Raw genomic sequence first — 21,484 nt, forward strand, 5'->3', positions numbered from 1 at the left:
AGTTCCTGTTTTTCTTTTAGCCAGAAAGGCATCGACGATCTGGTACAAAGAGGAGCGAGAGGGAGAAACAAGAAGAGATATCTACAAAGAAAAGAGAGAGTCAACAGAGAGGGACAAACTGTATGTTGAGCTGCCCACTGCCAATCCTAAGGCAGGGCTCCACTCAGTCAGTCAGGTCACTGTGTTGAGGCCAGTAGTCTCATAGCCAAAGTCACGTCCACTTCCGGGTTAGGCATACGAACCAAGAGATTTCATCCGCCATTTATTTTCCCATAGATATTTTGTAAAATGCTCATAAAAATAGTTTTACTCCATCAAACCAAGCAATTCAGCTATGTTCAGAATCAGGAGAGAGAGACCATAGAACAGTGATACTCAACTTGTGGCCCGCGATAGGGTGTAGAGTGGCCCCCCAACCATTTTCTAATTCACAATGAAAATTAATGTTAAATAAAGTTTGACTGAGCTCCAGCTAAATTGTCAAATATTGCCGCCTGCTTGCCGCCCGGCATTTAACTTAAGTATAACTGTCCTGTGTGCACAAAGTCGGAGATGTTTGGTTAATTTTCTTTTTGGAGAGATCCTTTATTGATTTGTTTGGGGCAAGGGTTTACTCTGAACAGATTTGAGAACTGAAATGAAGTGAACAAATTGAATTTCTAACTTTTGTTTATCGGTATTATTTATTTAAAAACAAAACACTATTTTTGGTGAAAAACATCTACCGGTAGTTTGTTTGATTATTTGGCCTTGCCTGTAAATTATATTTTTCTTTTGTGTGAATGGTTTTCACATTGGATTTATATTGAACGGTGTTTGCATTATCACTCTGATTATTGCTTTGATTGTCAGACAAAACTCCAGCTGGCACCCAAGAAACCTAGAATCCGCTACAGAAAAAAAGAAAAATTATTAATAATGTTTGTTTATTAACCGACCACACTGAGGAAACATGTATGTGTTGTACTGCTCCTTACTGAGGTAAATTAAATATTTAAAAGGACTTTTTGAGTGCTGGCTTTTTCTTCCTATTGTTTATTAACCGGCCCCTGCCCTCCTGTCACTTTGCAAAAGCGCCCACCGGGCAAAGCAAGTTGAGTATCCCTGCCATAGAACATTTCACTCGGACCAAAACAAACAAAAAAGTAAAACTATTTCCATAAGCATTTTACAAAACGTCTTTGGGACATAAAATGGTGGATGAATCTCTTGGTTCATATGCCTAACCCGGAAGGGGGTGTCGACTTTGGCTCTCTAGTCCTACCTCAACGTGCACTGAGACTTGAACACCACCAGGAAGAGCTGTTTTGGTCTGTCTCACTTGGTGAAGGCAGCCACCACAGCCCACAGCAGCTGGTTGGTGTTGGGCTTGAGGCTCTCTGCCTCTGGCTCAAGCTCCAGCAGCGTGCGCACTCTCTTCATGGCCAGCTCATACTGCTCGTCCAGCAGGGGGCAGAAGGCGTTCTCCAGGACATCAGAGGAGTGAGCGAGGAAGAGTAGAGCGAGCAGACGCTGGTCCATGCGGGCAGGGTCATTCACCCAGCGCTCCAGTACGGCCTCTTGGACCTTCTTGACAAGCCTCTGCTTGATGGAGCTGTTGGTCAGAGGGTGGGTGGTCATGTCAAACAGCAGGAAGTTCTGCTTCTCTGTGGTCAGGACTCCTTTCTCCACCAGGTTCTTGGCCAGACGCTCACGCACGTTCCTCAGCTGGTAGTGGAGCTTCAGCGGGTTCCATGTCTCTCCTAGAGATGGACCACAAACACAGCAAGACTGTTAACACTAGTGCTGGGATAGCAGTTTTCCCCCATCAAACTTTTAAAGGAGAATTTCAGTATTTTTCAACCTGGACCATATAATTATTATTATTATGTGTTATGTTTAACTAACTAATCAGAGTAGGGGTGGGCGATATGACCAAAATCTCATATCCCGATATAGGTCATTTCATATCCCGATAACGATATATATCACGATATAGCATATTTTTTGTAAATTCAATTGATAGTTTATAAAAAATTACCACATGGCCATTTATTTATGTAGCAGTTAAACCAGTTAAAATTTTGTCAGTCAAATCCCACAAATGATACATGCATTCAGAATACAGATATGCATGGCTAATATTGGCTATTCTTTACAACCCAAACAAATGTATAATGAGTTGCAGGGCAGTAGAATGAAACACAAACTGAACCACACCACCAGCTCAATTTTCAAAGATTACATTAGAGCTGTCCAAAGAGTCAGTGACTGAAAGTCACGACTGGTGAGCACTCTCAAAAGTTTCAAAAAATTACGGTGCAAGGCGCAAACAATAAACAGAAGGACAAAAAGCCAGCACTCAAAATAAATCCTTTTGGGTTTTTTTTAATACCTTCAAGCAGCAGCAGTGACAATGGACGTTTCGGCGTAAGCCTTCCTCAGCAGAATAAGTTATTTATAGTTTAGTCCAGTTCTCTCAGCTTGTTTATAAAGGTGCTGACAGGGTTCTGCGCAGCCTCGACTTGGAGCCTTGCAGTCGAACGTAACTCAGCACGTTGGCTGTGGTACACCTCTAAAACACTAGGTGGCTTGTGGTTCACTCATGTCCATTACATATGATGCTATCGTGTTGTTTACCAAGAACTTGCAATCATGTCGGTGGAGGGACATTTTATTGTCCCTCCATTTCAAAACTAATTCCGGTGAGCCTGCAGAAGGCTTTGCTAGATGAGGGACAAGCACTGTTAAATGAGGAAATTGCATTTCCTCATTCCTCACAACAAGTATGTCCAATCACAGCTCTCGTGCTGGTCACGTCACGTCCGCATTGACGCCGCGGAGTCACATTTTCGAGCAGCTGTACGCACCCTCCGCCGAGCTGCGGCGACACCATCAGCGCAGTCAGCGCCGGCGATTTCGTGTGAGCATAAAACCAGTTTAAAGGAACAAAAATGCTCCACTTCGTGATTTCCCGGTTATCCAACACAACTCTCACCCAAGGAAGCTAAAGCTAACTAGCTAGCTTTAGCAAGCTAGACGTTTGGTTTTCGGCTCCTCAATGGATTTCCTTGGGAGGACGAGAGATGTTTTGCCAAAAAATATGGATGAAACATGGACTTAACACAGCGCAAATGCCTGGGTAGACTAGGCGGACGGCAGTGCCAGACGTGGAAGCTTGATGAGTCGACGGTGGGTCTGACTACGTGAGACTAGAGTGGAGCTAACTTTTCCCTGCTCTTTCTACTCACCGGCTGATTTGTGTCACTCATAATCATTGTTGACAAGAGTCTGGTGCGTGTGTGAAAACAGAATGACGAAAGCACAGCGTCGTCCAAATGACGGACAATATTGCGATAAAGTGTGATTTGCAACACAACGATATACACGATGATAGAGCATCATATGAAACGAAATACATTTTCTATCATGAAAACGATATCTATCGTCATATCGCCCAGCCCTAAACCAGAGCAGACATTTTTTAAATTGATGCAGTATTGAGCGAGATCCAGCTGCACAACAGGCTGGAACAGATGCAGACGGAGCATCAGGCTAATATTATTATATCATACAGAGAGAAATGGAAGCGCCTCTATTGACCTCCATCTGCCTGACCTGAGTCTCATGGGACTGTGTGTGGGACCTGAGTCTCATGGGACTGTCACAGCAAAGGAAGAATCTGGAGCACACGGGTCACTGGTGAGAAGGTTTCTTTTAACACATTCACTGCCAGCCTTTTTTTTTTTACTGTAGGTAGCTTTTGCCAGAGGGTTTTTTTGAGGATTCTGGCTCATTTTACAAGAGCCAAGGATAATTTTCTGCTTGGAGTTTGTCAACACAAAGTTCACAAAAGTACTAATAGAATGTGTGCTTTCTCTGTCTAAAAGAGTTAGTTTGTAGAGTTAGTAGTTATGTAGATATTAGCCGTTGAGTACAGCATGGTTTCAGCGTCTGAGACAAAAAGCTGAGATAATCGCAGTTTTGTGAAATTCAATATCAAACAGTCACTTTAACCATTTATTTTTGGCATCAGTGAGACATCAGACATAAACAATATAGTTCTGAACAGTAATTTCCTCCATAGCAGCACCCGCACCCCCTCTCCTTACAACTCCTCCCTCCGTGGGCGTGTCTCCGTGTTTGTCAGTCACAAGCCAGAGTCTTTCCTGCCTGTCTGAGCAGTGAGCAGCAGCCTCTCTCTGGCGGTCCCTCGTCGGCGAGCATGGATGTGGCTTAATCCGTTCTTGGATTTTCGGTTGAGAGCTTTGACGAAGCCTTGTGTGACTCTAGGCTTATGCTGCGCGCTTCAAAGTGTGCTTTCCACCCAGTCCACCTGTGGAAGCCCCCGGCGCACGGGTGCGCCCGTGTGAAAGGTTTTCGCCTACAGTATGAGAATGAGGCTCGTTCGCTTCTGGGTCCTCGGTTGAGCTCAGCTGGAATGCGTGCGTTTCTGGCCAAACAACACTCAATAGTCTGAGCACCGTCGCCACTCAGTGGGTCGGCGGAATGGATTGCACACGCCCGGCGGCTCTAACAGTATAATAGAAGATGCAAAAGGGCCAGATCAAGGATCCACCGTCAAAAAAAAAAAAACGATTTTTTTGACGTATCCATACGTCGCTGGCAGTTAACGGTTGGATTCTGCTTGACGTATGCATACGTCGCTGGCAGTTAACGTGTTAATAGGTTAAGTGCACCAACGTTTCGACGCAACGCGTCTTCATCAGGGTCAAACAGGAATGACAGAATGACAGCAGTTTAAATATACCTCCCCAATACACAAGGCAGTTTGCAATTGGTTAGACGGGATGGGGGGTGGTCAATTAATAAGCCAATCCTGTGACAGCACTTGGTCAGGGGGGTTGGGGTGGGGTGGGAGGGAGGGAGGGGGAAAGGGGAGGGGGGGGGGGGGTAGAGGATCAATGCATAAAATAAGCATATAATTACATATTTTAGAAACATAGGAACACAATACAGATATCAATACATTTAGAGGAAGCAGGAGAGGCTGAGCTCATCATTAAGTCCATTAGGCTCCACCGTATTCAGTGTGTGAATCCAGAAGGCTTCACGCCTCAACAGTTTTGTGACAATATCGAAACCTGGATATTTTTTACCAGTCCGGGGGTGAAGGAAATGTTTTGTGTCCGATCAGTTTGAGCAATGAGTACAGTGGCCACATCTGTAGAAAACCGAGGGAGGGGGTTGTAGCCAGGTGAGAGTAGAGGGGGGTGGAGTCATGGTGCTGTGTACTAACCTGTCTCTCAGTGATCGGGCTCGCCTGAAGGCGATTCGGGGGGGATCAGTACAGAGGGACTTCATGATTTGGTCCGACTGAAGAATGTGCCAGTGTTTCATCATGATCTGTTTGATGGCTCCGCTGATGGGAGAGAACTCGGTGGCAAAGCAGAGGCGTGGCTGTACGGGTGTAATACAGACAGTTTTGTTGAGGAGGCGGGTTCTCGGGGTGCGCACAGCTCTTTCATAGGCTGCCGCGATGTCAGTCTTGGCATACCCTCTGTCCGAGAAGCGCTGCTTCATCTCCCCGGCCTTAATATTTGTCACAAAACTGTTGAGGCGTGAAGCCTTCTGGATTCACACACTGAATACGGTGGAGCCTAATGGACTTAATGATGAGCTCAGCCTCTCCTGCTTCCTCTAAATGTATTGATATCTGTATTGTGTTCCTATGTTTCTAAAATATGTAATTATATGCTTATTTTATGCATACAATTACATATTTATAGAGAATCAGAGAAAACTGAATTTTCAGTCACTGGCCGTCCAGGTGATGTGAAAAGGATGTTCACTTTTTCATAAAAGCATGAAACTTTAGTTTCATGCCTTCGCTTGTTTCACAACTTGTCTGCTCCAAAGCGCTAATCCAACCATCGGAGATACTGTCTAAAGGTAGGCTTTAGATGTTAGCTTAGCGTCACCTAATATCACCATGCATCATAATATCACCTAAAAATTTATTTTCGCTTGTTTCACAAGCGAAAATAATTTTGTTCGGGGCCGTTAATGAAATCGCCGGGCTGGGCGCAGTGTTTGTGATGTGGGAGATCCGAGCTGTCAAAAGGGAATAAAAGACTCGCTCCTGGCCAATCCCGGCGCTTGACTGCTGCGTAGGCGGGCCACATGGCTCCCTTTCTGAAAATGTTCAGAGCCCTAAATTGTACAAGTTCACCAAGTTTCATGCTTTGATGAAAAAGTGAACATCATTTTCACATCACCTGGACGGCCAGTGACTGAAAATTCAGTTTTCTCTGATTTGAGGTATAGTGCAGAATTTCAGCCAAAGGAAGTGTAATTTCTGAGGTAGGAACTTCATCTTGGGCTCAAATTGAAGCTTATGAACTTTGGCAGTTTTCTAAATACAAGTGAGGAAGTGATATTCACCATAAAGTGCTGGAAAATAATCATTTTTTAGGAGAATTTGTGAAACGGACAGCATTTTTTTTGTATTTTTGTGGGCGAAATCTTAAAATAGAATTGCAGCAAGCCCCAGAATCTTATTTTGTCACTTCCCTCGATACTTCCCCCTATGTTCCAGCATACTTACTGCAAAATGTCATGCATGCATGACTTTTTATGCCAGGGATGGGCAACTTTGATGATAGAGAGGGCCACAAAAACAATCCTCGCTACCAGAGGGCCAGATTGTGACCGTGCACTTCCACCAGTAGCCTACTGTAACACCATCACTCCCAATTATAGCTAATAATTTGATGAAAAGAACTGGTAATCAAAGTTTATTATAGCAACATTTATATTTTTCATATTCAAATTTAGTAATTCTTCCATTCAGATGACACCAGAAACTTTGATCTAGCTTTAAAACAGCCCACTACAGCAATTTGATGGGGTACATCACCCAAATATGTCATATTAATCAGATACGCAATGTTGCATGTGCAATGTGCATCCAATGTGAATGTCATATATAAATATACAGTATATATATATATATTAGGGCTGTCAGCGTTAACGCGTTAATGCGCGCCGATCATAACGCGTTTTTTTTTTTATCGCGTTAATCGCATGCCGCTATTTTGTCCCTTCCTCGCACCGTACTTGTAGTCAAGCCGTTCGGTTTCCTGTCTCCTGCTTGTGCAGGCAGGCATGGAAGAGAACGACAGCAATACGCTTTTAAATGGCTCGTTTTACTTCCCAAATGGCACAGTGGATAAGTCAAGAGCCGTAGTTTGCACCTTGTGTAAAACGGAATTAAAATATCACCGAAGTCCATCGAGTTTGAAGCGAGCGATCACCTAAAAGTAGCCAGCGGCCAGCTAGCTAGTGCGAGACTCGGAGTCTCGGATGCGCGGGTCCTCTAACCACTGGGAGGTCGGCTCCAATGGCATCACGCGATATACACGTTATCAATATACAGTTTCCAATACTGAGCCATTATTCACATGGAAGTGCCAAAGTTTCTAGCTCAGATACAGCCTTCTTCGGCTGTGTCATTTTGGGTTTCGACTGCTCCACAGCGACACCGCCGGAAGTATCGGTTCTGGAGCGTGTTTACAATTATTGTGCATTTATTTTCTATTCAAGATGCATTTTGTAGACATTTTGTGACCTCCTGACTACATTGCATTTCTATTGAATTGAAAATAAATCTAAAATTCAAGATCACAAAGTACATTTATTTGCATTCATTTGATTCCCAATCACGACACACTGGTAATAATTAGTAATATCTAATTAAAAATGCTTTGCAATGCAAAATAATAGCATTTTAAACATGCGATACAAAGATGCGATTAATCGCGATTAATTATAGTTAATCGCACGATTAATCGCGATTAATCACGATTAATCACGATTAACACGTTCACTGCCAATGACGAGTTGAGTGGTCCAAAAAAATCCAACGGTTGACTGCCAATGACGAGTTGAGTCATCAAAAAAAAAAAAAAAAAAAAAATTGACCTATATTCTCCTATAAAAATATTGGAGCCACCGAACGTGTACAACCCATTCCACCGACCCACTAAGTGGCGACAGTGCTCTCCAGACTAGAGGAAGGCAAGCAAAAAGCAGTGTGAGGAAGCCATTCTCATGAAAATGGATTGGCGAAAACGCTTTCGTTTTCGCGCTTGGGAGCTGGCGGTGGGGTTTTGCAAATTTGCATAATAGATTACGGGTGGAACACACTTTGAAACACGCAGCATAAATAAGACCAGAATCGCAAAAGCTTCATCAAAGCTCTCAACAGAAACCCCAAGAAACGAGCGAGCCCATCCAGACTTGCCCAGCGGCCGCCAGCAGACAGGAGCAGCAGCAAAGCAGTGAGCCTGGTGACGCGAGGTTACAGCAGCAGCAGAAACGAGCTTGTGACACGCCCGCTGCAGCCAAGAAGAACACACACGGAGGGAGGAGTTTGAAGGAGAGGGGTGTTTCCTGCTGTTATGGAGGAAATTACTGTTCAAAACTATTGTTTAGATGTCTGACGTCTTACTGATGCCAAAAATGAATGGTTAAAGTGACTGTTCTATCGAATTTCACAAAAAGCTATTTATCTCAGCTTAAATTTTCAGACGCTGAAACCATGCTGTATTCAAGTGCTAATGCCTACATAACTACTAACTCTACAAACTAACTCTTTTAGACAGAGAAAGCACACATTCTATTAGTAGTTCTTTTGAGATATTTTGTGTTCACAAAATCTTAGCAGAAAAGAATCCTCGGGTCTTGAAAGATGAGCCAGAATCCTCAAAAAAACCCTCTGGCAGAAGCTACCTACAGTAAAAAAAAAAACGGCTGGCAGTGAATGTGTTAAGAAAATGAATCGTTTGACAGCCCTAATATATATACACATACAGTATATATACTGTATATATATATACACATACATACATACACACAGTATATATATATACATATACATATATACTGTATATAGTGTGTGTGTGTGTGTGTGTGTGTGTGTGTGTGTGTGTATATATATATATATACACATATATATAGTGTGTGTAAATATATATATACACACAGTATATACCGGTATATATATATATATATATATATATATATATATATATATATATATATATATATACATACATACATATATATATATGAATTGTGAATTGGCCCATTAATTAGTTTTTGTAAGATGTGCATTGATGCAAAACTGTCCAAATAATTGTTTAATGTGATACTACTGCAGAAGGCCACTGAAGGAGCTTGACTCACCACTGAGCAGTTCGATCCAGCTCTGCACAGTCTCTGGTGGTTGGGTGTCTTTGATGTGTTTCAGGGCTTCGTCCAGGAGCACATCGCCTGTCGGTGCATCAGACTTACAGATCACCTGGATATGAAATATGACCACAGGCAATTACAACTACAGCAGTCGAGATCTAGTCCCTCATATGACAATGACAGATGTTGAAATCGGATAACAATACAGATGCAGTGAGGGTTACGGCCGGGACACACATCTTGCGTCTACCTACCTAGTGCGTGTGCGTGGCGTGGGGGCTGCTGCTGGCACGCCCGCGGCATCCATACAGGCAGCGTGGCTGCTGCGTTGCAGCTGCTGCGTTGCTGTCTGTCTGCCAACTCTCTTCCTATAGAGTTTACCTTTTATTAAATTTGCTATAGGCTAAACAATACAATGATGATTTTAACTGAAGATCGCTTGGGCTCACTTCATAATCGAGGCAGTATTGATTTGTGTGTGTGTGTGTGTGTGTGGGGAGGGGAGGGGAGGAACGAAGCCACGTTGTAGCCTATGTACTGTATGTGGTTTTCAGAGGGCAGGAGAACTGCAGCTGTGACCTCCTCCTCCTGTCTCAAATCAAAACGAGCCTTGTTTGGCTGTGGCTGCCCCTGTAAAATATAATTTTAATGTCTATTTGTGTAGAGACACGCTAGAGACACGCGCGCGGTAAGCAGAAAAAATAGGCGTCGCTTCTATTCTCTAGATGACGCGCGTCTCACGCCTCGCAAGACATGCGCCTGAGATGCGCGTCTCATGCCGGTGGTGTGGCTGCTGTAACCTGTTAACATGGGCGCCGAAATGAAAATCAACAGGTAACGCCACGCAGACGCACAGCAGACGCAAGATGTGTGTACCGGGCCGTTACGTTTAGAATTTCGTTTTTTTAGAATTACATTTTTTTTTACAACCTGGACCTTATTTCCAGCTTTAAATATTATTTTTAAGTCACCCTGAGAAGTTCGGTTTTATTAGCATCAGCAGAAACGATAATCAGTTTTGATTGCCAGCTACAAACGAGAAATACGGGGCATGTGAAATGCTTATATTTACGTACTATAAATAGCTTATTTTCCGACACAGCGGATCATATCCTTATTATATCATCCCGACAACAAGAAAATTAATTATGTATTACCTTGGCACAGTGTGTTCATCCTGGCTCTGCTGTCCATAGCAGCTCCTGATTTGGGTCGGTCCGGAATAGCGTCATGGATTACAATCTGAGCCCCCCCTCAGATTGTAATCCATGACGCTATTCCGGACCGACTCAAATAAATACGTGCAGCCATCGAATTCAAATAAATCATCCATAATCTTGAAATCAGATAAATATCTGCTAGGCTAGGCTAACTAAGAACATAACAAACTGGCCGCAAGTCAACTATAACCTGCCAGATGTGCTTCTTCTTCTGTAACTACACACAGAAAGGCCCTTTTGACGACCCCACCCGGGCGGTGGGCACTCGAGGACATGCGGACGGGCACGCATTCCTTAAGCGTTCACATCGTCCCAGGAGGGAATCGAACCCACGACCTTCGAGCTGTGAGGCGATAGTGCTTACCACTGCACTACCGTACCTCCCTCGTCATTATTTTCTGAAGGAGGTTAGAGGGCCCGAACCTGTAATTCTCTCAAGATTGATCCACACTTTTATAGAAGCTTATAACGGGGAAGATACAAGAAGAATTATCGGTAAACTGTATAGCGCCATTACATCAATGAATAAAAACTCAACAGATTATGTGAGACAGCGCTGGGAAAAGGATTTGAGTGTGGAAGTACCGGAGGAGGTGTGGCTTCAGGCTTGGGAGGCTCATTGCTCTGTCACGAACTCACTGACCTGGAGAGACTTTGGCTGGAAGAGCCTGATTCACTTTTTTATAACACCAAAACAATTCTTTAGGGATCAGACTATGACGATATGGGTCGAAAACGGGAATAAAACTGTCTATTTACATGGATGAAAAGCATGCTGCCACGTGGCCCCCACGGAGCTCCATTCTAGGACTGGCTTGCACACTATTGATCTCAAAACAACGCCTAAGACGGAAAAAAACGCTGCGGAGAAGAACACTGGGTGAGTCGTCAGATAATAATTAATGTGAGGAGAGGGCTCCAGGTTAAAAAAAAATGAAATTCTCCTTTAAGACAAGCAAACCTGAATTTGATCAGTTTTTTTTATTTTTGCACGTATAGCCTATTCCTAGATTATCATTCAAGAATTTTATTTGGGCATTGCAAAACAGAGGTTTCTCATTCTTAATAGGCTAAAACAGCTGTATTTTAAGAAAGAACAATAAACAGTAGTGCAAACGGTATTTTGATATGGCCTACCGGTAATGCAACTTCGCATCTACTCATTACATTTTCTTTTAACAGTGCAAACAGCAACGTTACATATTCTTTTGAATAGAACAAACCTGGCAGTTTAAATCATTAGTGAAAAAACATTTTAGATTTCAGATTAAATCTTCTGAACACAACAAAATGGCATGTTACTACTATAGATTAGATACAATGTAAATAGCTTACTCAATGTGCTGTCGTCAGAGTTTAGTTGAATCTAGTAATGCTGACATCGCTTCTCATTAGTCGTGACTCACAACAATCAATGAGAAGCGCATTCTAGGGTAGTTGGACGTAACATGACACCACACAGGCTGAGGGGCAGAGCAGCTCCAGCAGCTACAGAGTTTCTCACTCAATACAAATAGCCCGTCACTCTTTGCACTGCATTGTTTCTCCAATACGGGACAAAGCGCGTCCCGTATCAGTTCAATACGGAACACGTTTTTTGTTTACAAATACGGGACAATTCCGTATTTTAAGGGACGGTTGGCAACCCTAGCTGCAGCTGAATAGTGATCACCATGAAGCGATTGTCTCCCAAAAAGTGATTCTTTCTCCACATTTCTTGTGACTAACGTTATGGGAAACGACAGTGTAGTCAGTAAACTAGTGCAACGTTTTGAATGAGTTTTATCGGGCGTGCGCTATGAAGAAGCGTGCTTCTCATTCGGGAGAATATCTCCAGCCACCATTTTCGGGAAGAGCTGGAAAACTTCCGGTTAAAACTTTCAAAATAATGTTACTTAAACAAAAGTAAATAGCTTATTGATGCACGTTGGAAGAGAAAAGGTATTTCAACGAATGAAGCAGCATCCTTGTATCAAAATACTCGTTGTGATGTTATATGGTGTGAAACTGTGGCTGTAACGCATTACTCAAAATAAATAAGGTTACAATAAGCATTTTATTTTGAAAGCAACAAAGCGGATGATGTACTTGTACATTCTGGCTGACTTGACGCCCGGCCGTGCAGTTGCTGCTGGTTGCTGCCAGATCCACATGACGATGCGTGCGTAGATCTTCTAGACAATTTTTAAAGGGGTGGGGAGTAGGGCTGGGTATCGAGTTTCGATACTTACTTGGCACCGAAATGGAAACATCGATACTAAGGGGTATCGAAGCCTCCCTTGTCAATCGATACCAATTTTCGATACCAAAACAAAACAGCGTCATTGAGCCTATAAGCATGCGACATGCTTGCACGCGCGCTCTAATACGGCTGGTGATTGGCTGTCATGTAGAGGCATGCAGGAAACGTTACGCCCACTTTAGCCGGTGTGTTTGTTGTGCCAGGCGTGCGGTGCGGATATATTATACAAGAAGTTAGCCACTCAAGCTACTCCTATTGTCCATACTATCAACAGGAAAGACAGATCCTCAACAACAGATTGGAGAGCAATAGTATCAAGCTGGATTTAAAAGCAATATTGCAGTTGAATTCAGGGAATGTGGGATATAGGGATATATTTTCATTTCTAGAAGAAACTGGACTAAGTAAAAGAATATAGTCAGGATAGTGTAGTGTTTTAGGAAACCATTCTGATCCACACTCCATTTCAGAAGGTGGCGGTAATGCACCATAAGTTGTTTGCCAACCGCCATAAAACACTAGAAGAAGAAGAAGAAGCTACTCCTATCCTGGAGTACCATATGGCGAAGATGATGAAAAGCAGGAAAAGAAACAGAAACAACACGGACTGGTTTCCACAGATAAGAGAAATAATTGAGAGGTGGGTCAGCTTACCGCAAGTTAGCGGTTATCAGATCCCTCAGTCTGACAAACCATGCATCTGGCTGTGAGTTGTAGCTAGCAGATCGTTTAATTAATTGCCGCCGTAACGTTATGCGCAAGCGGGCATTGTGTATTTTTAGCAACTCGTTAACAAACGCTGATGTCATGATAGTTTGTTGAATGTAAATGCGATTCATTTATATTGATTGGCTAGTCAGTGAATGCATGAAGTGGAGCTGTCTCGTCAGATTTGACAAGAATGACGTTCTGTTGCAGCAGTGAGCATTAAACACTGATCTGCAACACTAGCGTTAATGTTTAATTAATTAGCGTTAACGTTATGTGCAAACGTTATCGCCCATTATGTATTTTTAGCAACTCGTTAACAAACGCTGATGTCATGATAGTTTGTTGAATATAAATGGGATTCACTTTGTGCCATTGGCTATATTGATAGGCTAGTCAATGCTCAACTAGTCTTCCATGCATGAAGTGGAGCCATCTCATCAGTTTGGACAAGAATAGAGTTCTGTTGCATCAGTGAGCATTAAACCCTGATTTGCAACTCTCTGTTTTGCACTGAAAACTATTCCACTGATTTATTTGTTTTACATTTCTTTCCTTTGTAGTACTTCCAATATTTTTTGTAGGGACGGCAATACGTTTAGAGAACTTAAAGTTATGTTAAATACAGTAGGTTTTATTTTTTTCTGCTGTAAAACTTAAGATGGGGGGAAAACTAAAGATTTGTAAAATAATTTCAATGTGTAATGCAGTTTTATTTTTGTTAAAATTGATTTTTCTAAAAATTGGTATCGAAAAAAGTATCGTTCAGGAACCGGTATCGAAATCCAAGTATCGAAATGGTATCGATATCGAAAAATTTTGAACGATACCCAGCCCGGGGGCGAGTACCCGAACAGCAGAAACGTTACTCGAGCTTCAGCACGTGTCACGCTTGGAATAGGCGCATTACTGCTGTGGCTGTAACGCATTACTCAAAATAAATAAGGTTACGTTACAATAAGCGTTTTATTTTGAAAGCAACAAAGCGGATGACGTACTTGTACATTCTGGCTGACTTGACGCCCGTGCAGTTCATGCTTCCAGATCCACATGATGATGCGTGCGTAGATCTTCTAGACCATTTTTAAAGGGGTGGGGAGTGGGGCGAGTACCCGAAGAGCAGAAACGTTACTCGAGTACTGACGTTATGAACGAGTGCTCGAGTACCCGAGTACTCGCGCCCATCCCTAATGTATGTATGTATGTATGTATGTATGTATGTATGTACAGTATGTATGTATGTATGTATCTATCTATCTATCTATCTATCTATCTATCTATCTATCTAAGGCCCTGTTTACACGGCAACGCTCCCTGCATAAAATTGCAAACTTTTTTAGTGCATTCCTTTTACACGGTGATGGCGTTCTTGGGGCATGAAAACGCAAAAAAATGAAAACAGGTCCCAGAGTGGAATTCTTGATAACGCTGCCCCTCTGTTGCTGTGTAAAGTGGAGAAATGCAATTCAAGTGATGACACAGCCGCCCTTCAACATGGAAGACAATGGTAGGCAATATGAGCATTGAACTAGCCCAATACTATACAGGCTTATGGCACAGGCACAATGAGTCGCATTGACATTCAACAAACGTGATAACGATTTGCTAAAAACACATACGGTAATCTGAGTTAAGTGCCCGCTACTAACGTTGCACATAGCCTATTAATCACTGTCTCCCGCATTGAATAATTGAAACTCAATTGTGCCCCAATGAAAACTGGTCTTTTTTATGTTGCTTCACTGGGGTTTTATTCTGTAATCCAATCTGGAGCAGTTTATTACCATTGGTGACTTCTGTGTCACTCTATCATTAAATTAATTAAAAGTTTAATCCTACAAAGTTAAATCAAGCCCGTTAGAAATAGACAGAATAGAAGAAGCTAAGCATTTTTATCTTCAAATTAAAATTATATAACCATAATTATAACTGGGTCAATAAAAATCAGGGCTACGTCTTAAAATTGACTTTTAGTTGCTAGGCATGGGTCGATTTCCGGTTTTACCGGTTCGGTTCGGTATACGAGCCCAAACCGGTTTGATCACGTGCAAACCGAAAAAACCTAAAAAAAAAAAAAAAAAAATTTTAGTTTTTTTTTTTAGTTTTTTTGCCAGTCCATTCTGATTGCACTATTGTTCGTATTAGCCTCTTCTCAAGTTGCACTAGTAGGCAAAAGTCTTATTTTGTTTATTATGTTGATGTTTGAAGAAAAGTTAAGCTGAATAGTTATGAGAAATAAAAACAGTGTGTTGTTACAGTTAAAAGGTTCTGCTTATTTGTATTCAGTGTTCGTGCTGGTTGGCAGCATACCAGCTTAGAGGTGCATTATCGCCACCAACTGCAGCCGCTTTGATACGTTTTTTGGGGGAATATCGAACCGGTTTCAAAATGTTCAAACCGACCCATGCCTAGGCCCTATATTGTGTGAATTTGTGAGTTTTGAAGTTTATAAGGCAGCTCAGCTGTAAGCCAATCCATTCTGATTGCACTGCTTGTGTTTTTATTAGCCTTTTTCTCAAGTTGCACTATAGGCAGAAGTCTTATTTCATTTATTATTTTGATGTTTAGAAGAAAAGTTGAGCTGAATAGTTATGAGAAATAAATACAGGGTGTGTTTGTTACACAGGTGTCCTGCTTCTTTTTATTCAGTATCATTGCTGGTTGACAATACCAGCTTAGAGGTGTATTATCGCTATCAGGTGGACTGAAGTTGCACTACAGACAGTTATGGGCCACACTCGGGAGCCCTGCTTGAATTTTTTTTTTTTTTTTTTTTAATTACAAAAAAAATCGGTATACCGGTTCGATCCGGTTTAGACAGCAATATCGAACCGGTTTTAAAATTTTCAAACCGACCCAGCCCTATTAGTTGCCTGTGTTGTCTTCTGTATATTTCGGATCACACACACAAAACGTTGCAACATGCATCAATAAGGCTATTAGTTTATTTAATGACCATTATTTTGTTTTAACCAGAAGCTTCAATGTTATTCTGACTCACTTGATGCTGCTCTGAGATTTCTGCGGCTTCAGTCTGCACGCAAATCGTTATCACAAACGCTGTGTATAAACATGAAATAAAAGGTGAGAACGCAACGCGAGTTTGCTGTTTTATGCAGACTGTTGTCGTCTAAACATGGCCTAAATTTTGCAGTGTAGGCTCTGTTCTCTGTTTACATTTTTGTCCCACTGATGATGTCATAGTGACATCATTGATGATGTCATCATTGATGTCATAAATCACTGATGATGTCATCAGTGATGTCATAAGATGGAAGTTGTGACATCATCAGTGATGTCATTCATCAGTGATGTCATAAGAGCATGTGATCATCAGGGATGTCATAAGAGCATGTGAGCCCATGTGGCCGAGCTGCGTATGTCAGCTGCATGGCTAGCTCGACGAGCTGCAGGGTGGGCGAGGCTGATAGCGACTAGGAATCGAGCACTTGTGGCGCGTGAGATGGCTAGTTATATAAAAGGGAGCAAGTGGACTGTGTTTTTGTCCCGCTGATGATGTCACAATGTCTATGACATCATCGGTGATGTCATCAGTGACATCATTGTTGACCATCAAGTTGACATCACTGATGATGTCATACGCACTGATGATGTCATAGGCATGGTGAAATCAACAGTGATGTAATAGGGATTGTGACATCATCAGTGACAGCGATGTCATCAGTGATGTGAAGTTGAGCAAATGTGTGTTGCACATGTCAATAGAGCAGGTGAGGCCAGGCAGCAGCCAAGCTGCGGGCGGGGCTGCGCAGCGGCTGAGCTGCGTGCACGCGAGCCCGCACAGCGGGCGAGCCTAGGGTTTTGGCCCTAGGCGATCTGTCAGTTCTGTTAAATTTAATGAAACAGAAGTGAAAACAATCCATCAAAATCCACAAATGAAAAATGGAAATAGAAGGCATTTATTTGTCTTTGAGCAGCACCTGTGACTGAGGAGGATTGGGATGTTTTCTGTATGTTTGCCTCAGTCTTCCACAAAGCTTCCCTGGCAGCATTTGCTTTGAGTTAAAGCCCATAGAAATAGCAGAGCCAGATGGCACCACAAAGCCAAACAGTTTATTTGAAGCCCGAGCTGAGAGCTCTGGATAGTAATTTAACTGTGGTCCCATGGTAGCCTGGTTCTGTGTCTATATCTGCCACAGTGAGCGCTCCATAGTTCAGCACAAAAATAAAGGCTCAACCAGATTCCTTCCTTCAGATAGGAGCCTTTATTTGTCAATGGGGCCCATAAACCTTTTCCTCCATTTCCCACTGATTAGCCATAATCTGAAACCTTGTCTTGACAAGCTAACTCAGCAAGCTTAGCTTCAGCAGTAGGGATGGGCATTTTAAGCTATTTAAATACTCGAGTACTCTCCTTATGAATGAGTAATCGGGTACTCGCTCGGGTCTGTGTGGAAACATAAACGGAACCAAAGTTTTCCTATGTTAACACGTTCACTGCCAATGACGTGTTTTTACGTCAAACAAAATCCAACGGTTCACTGCCAATGACGTGTTTTTACGTTAAAAAAAAATCATTTTTTTTTTTTTGACGGTGGGACGTCTCCTATACCAGAATTGGAGGTATTGAATGTGTATAATGTATTTTACCGACCCACTGAGTGGCGACATGTCTCTCCACAGTAGAAAGAGGCGAGCCAAAACTGGAGGGAAAAGCGCGAGGAAGCCGTTCTCATACAGTAAAATGGATGGCGAAAACGCTTTCACTTTCGCGCTGATTGCTGGCGGTGCGGGATTGCAAATTTGCATAATAGATTACGGGTGGAACACACTTTGAAACACGCAGCATAAATATGACCAGAATCGCAAAAGCTTCATCAAAGCTCTCAACCAAAACTCCAAGAAACGAGCGAGTCCATCCAGACTTCCTCAAAGAGCGGCCGCGCAGACAGGCACAGCAGCAGCAAAACAGAAACGAGCTTGTGACACGGCCGCTGCAGCCAAGAAGAACACACAAGGAGGGAGGAGTTGGAAGCAGAGGGGGGTTTCCTGCTGTTATGGAGGAAATTACTGTTCAAAACTATTGTTTAGATGTCTGACGTCTTACTGATGCCAAAAATGAATGGTTAAAGTGACTGTTCTATCGAATTTCACAAAAAGCCGTTTATCTCAGAATAATTTTTCTGACGCTGAAACCATGCTGTATTCAACTGCTAATGCTTACATAACTACTAACTCTACAAACTAACTCTTTTAGACAGAGAAAGCACACATTCTATTAGTTCTTTTGAGATATTGTGTGTTCACAAAATCTTAGCAGAAAAGAATCCTCGGGTCTTGAAAGATGAGCCAGAATCCTCAAAAAAACCCTCTGGCAGAACCTACCTACAGTAAAAAAAAAACGGCTGGCAGTGAATGTGTTAAGCAGTTAATTTCACATTAGCCTGTAAGAATATCTAGTATGAGAGCAGTGGTAGGGTTAGGGTATCCTATCTGCTGTGTATGGGGATGTTCACAACGTTAGCATTTTTGCATAGAAAAAACGCTGCTGCCCTGGAGCACTTTTTGTGAGGAGAAATACATGGAGGGGCCGTGGTAAGGATCAAGGATACTTTATTGTCATTCATCATGCCAAACATAATGAGCGAAATGTAGTACTCAGGTCTCAGTACTAAGTAACCTAAAAACTATAGCATAAAAAATATAACTATTAGGGATTAAGAATAAATACCTAAAACCAAAACAGCTCTATTAAGTTACATTAAAATAAATAAAATCTAAACTACAACCAGCTAAAACAACAATGGACAGCAATAATGGACAGCAATAAAAACATACTAACTAAAAAAGACTAAAAACAACAACAACTAAAAGACTAAAGGGAAGTAAAAGACAGCAGCAATGGGGTAGCAGCATGATAAATCTCTCAAAAAGTGCATTATTTTAGAGTTAATCTGTTTAAAGTGCAGTAATCACAGGCAGAGTCGAACAACAGTCTGACAGCATCCAGGAGAAAGCTGTTCCTCAGCCTGGTGGTTTTTGCCCGGATGCTGCGCAGCCTCCTGGCCGAGGGGAGAGGGACAAACAGTTAATGTGCAGGGTGGGTGGAGTCTTGCATGATGCAGAGGGCTCTGTCTCTGCATCTGCTGCTATAGATGTCTGACAGGGGTGATAAGCTGCAGCCGATGGTCCTCTGAGAGGAGTTGACCACCCGCTGCAGCGCCTGCTTCTCTGCCACCGTGCAGCTGCTATACCACACGGTGATGCATGGTGTCAGTGTGCTCTCCACCACACACCTGTAGAAGGAGCTGAGGATGTTGGAGTTCAGCCCCGCCCTTTTCAGCTTCCTTAAGAAGTACAGCCACTGGTGAGCTTTTTTGATGATGCTTGTGGTGTTGTCCTGCCAGGTGAGTGTGCTGGAGATGTATATCCCTCATTTGTGTGTGTATCCCTTCAAGACCGCGAACCGCGTGACGTGGTTCGCAGTCTTATTTTCTTAATTTCCCCCCCCCCCCCCCCCGATTTTTTTATCCCATTTTTATCCCCCGTTTTAGTGCTCATTTGAATTACTCAATCCTGGTTGCTACTCCATCCTCTGCCGATCTGGGGAGAGCCGAGACTGATTCCATGCATCCTCCGAGACATGGGCAGTCAAGTCAGCCGCTTCTTTTCACCTGCCCGAGGAAGCTTCACCGGTAGGACATAGCACGTGGGAGGTTCACGCTATTCCAACCAGTTCCCTCTGAACAGGCGCCCTTAACGATCAGAGGAGGAACCATATAAGCAACAAGGATGTTGCATGTTTTTGTGAAGGGGGTTCCTATATGAAGGAGACCCCCGGGAGGCACGGGGAGAACATGCAAACTCCACACAGAAAGGCCATTTTGCCGACCCCACCCGGGTGGTGGGCACTCGACGACATGCGGACGGGCACGCATTCCTTCAGTGTTCACATCGGCCCAGGTGGGAATCGAACCCACGACCTTCGAGCTGTGAGGCGATAGTGCTTACCACTGCAACACCGTACCTCCTGTGGTTCACAGTCTTAAAGGGATGCATCAGGTATCAATGGGTTAAAAAAATACCTTTACAACCATGATGATGATTGCATCAGAGCACACCTTGGTGATTGGCGTACCCACCCACGGGCCGGCCAAGGAAGACTAGGCAACATCTGACATTCGTCTTTGTTTTTACTGTTTTTATCCGGCAATCAACACCTTGCCCAGGGGACTGCAGTTGAAAATTAGGTATCCAGCTAAAACTGGCACATTTGCAGCAATGTTGATTGATGTGCACTGTCCCTGTACAACTAAACTAATAAATAAAAAATAAATAAATAAATACTCCATAACCTTTGATTTAGATTTTGACATCTTTATTGATAATGAAAAACATGTATACATTAGATATACAGTCAGAAACACCATCATCAAAAGGATAAACACAATAAAGCTAGAAGCTTATTTCCTTTGCGGTCCTTGAGGTGTCAGTGTGGAATATGAACTGGTGAATGAATGTATGGGTGCGTGTGAGTGTGTAAGAATATAAGTGCATGTTTTAAAGTGCAGGTGTCAAAGACTATGGGGGTGTGTGTGTGTGTGTGTGTGTGTGTGTGTGTGTGTGTGTGTGTGTGTGTGTGTCCACCACGCTGGAGGAAGGAGAAACAAGGGAGACTAAAAATATGATACACAATAATAAAAGCAGTACAAAAGGCCTAATGAAAACAGTCAGTAAAAAAACCTAAAAAACAGGATCTGCTGCTCCTGATCCAGCTCTTTACAGAAGATTTAAAAGAGGAAAAAGATAAACTAGTCTTAATGTTTGTGGGCAGGCTGTTCCACAGCACAGCTGCTGTGTAGAGGAATGAGCTCTGCCCTATACACCGTTTACACCTGACTGGGACAAAGTCGGTGGCGTGACTGTGTACATCCCTGGCTTTGCACAGAAACAGCCGACAGACATTTGAGAGCCTGTACTTTTTTTTTACTTTTGTTTGCGTAGACATAATAATAATAATACATTTTATTTGTCATGTACTTTTCATTTAAGATAAATCTCAAAGTGCTGTTGAATCAGTAATTCTACTTTTACCAGTATTTTTTTACACAAGTAAGTGTAACTGTACTTCTACAATGAGTGTACCTTTCCCATCTGT

The 21,484-nt window shown here is 42.6% G+C and overlaps 2 protein-coding genes across 8 annotated transcripts in view; one reads left to right on the plus strand and one right to left on the minus strand.

The window, feature by feature from the left end:
* LOC310771189 (PDZ domain-containing protein 2-like) overlaps positions 1 to 21,484 on the plus strand; it is a 98,560-nt gene that overhangs the window by 48,330 nt on the left and 28,746 nt on the right. The window lies entirely within an intron of this gene.
* Positions 173 to 21,480, minus strand: LOC310771192 (Golgi phosphoprotein 3-like; the record flags this gene model as incomplete). The annotated part of the gene is made up of 5 exons (XM_083663859.1): positions 173 to 1,742; positions 9,190 to 9,304; positions 19,328 to 19,388; positions 19,491 to 19,726; positions 21,472 to 21,480. 5 exons carry the CDS (start codon positions 21,478 to 21,480, stop codon positions 1,318 to 1,320), a joined length of 846 nt encoding a protein of 281 aa, XP_083519985.1. The 3' UTR covers positions 173 to 1,317.

The sequence above is a fragment of the Poromitra crassiceps genome (genome assembly GCF_964638095.1).
Source record: "Poromitra crassiceps genome assembly, contig: HAP1_SCAFFOLD_404, whole genome shotgun sequence".
NCBI lineage: Eukaryota > Metazoa > Chordata > Actinopteri > Beryciformes > Melamphaidae > Poromitra > Poromitra crassiceps.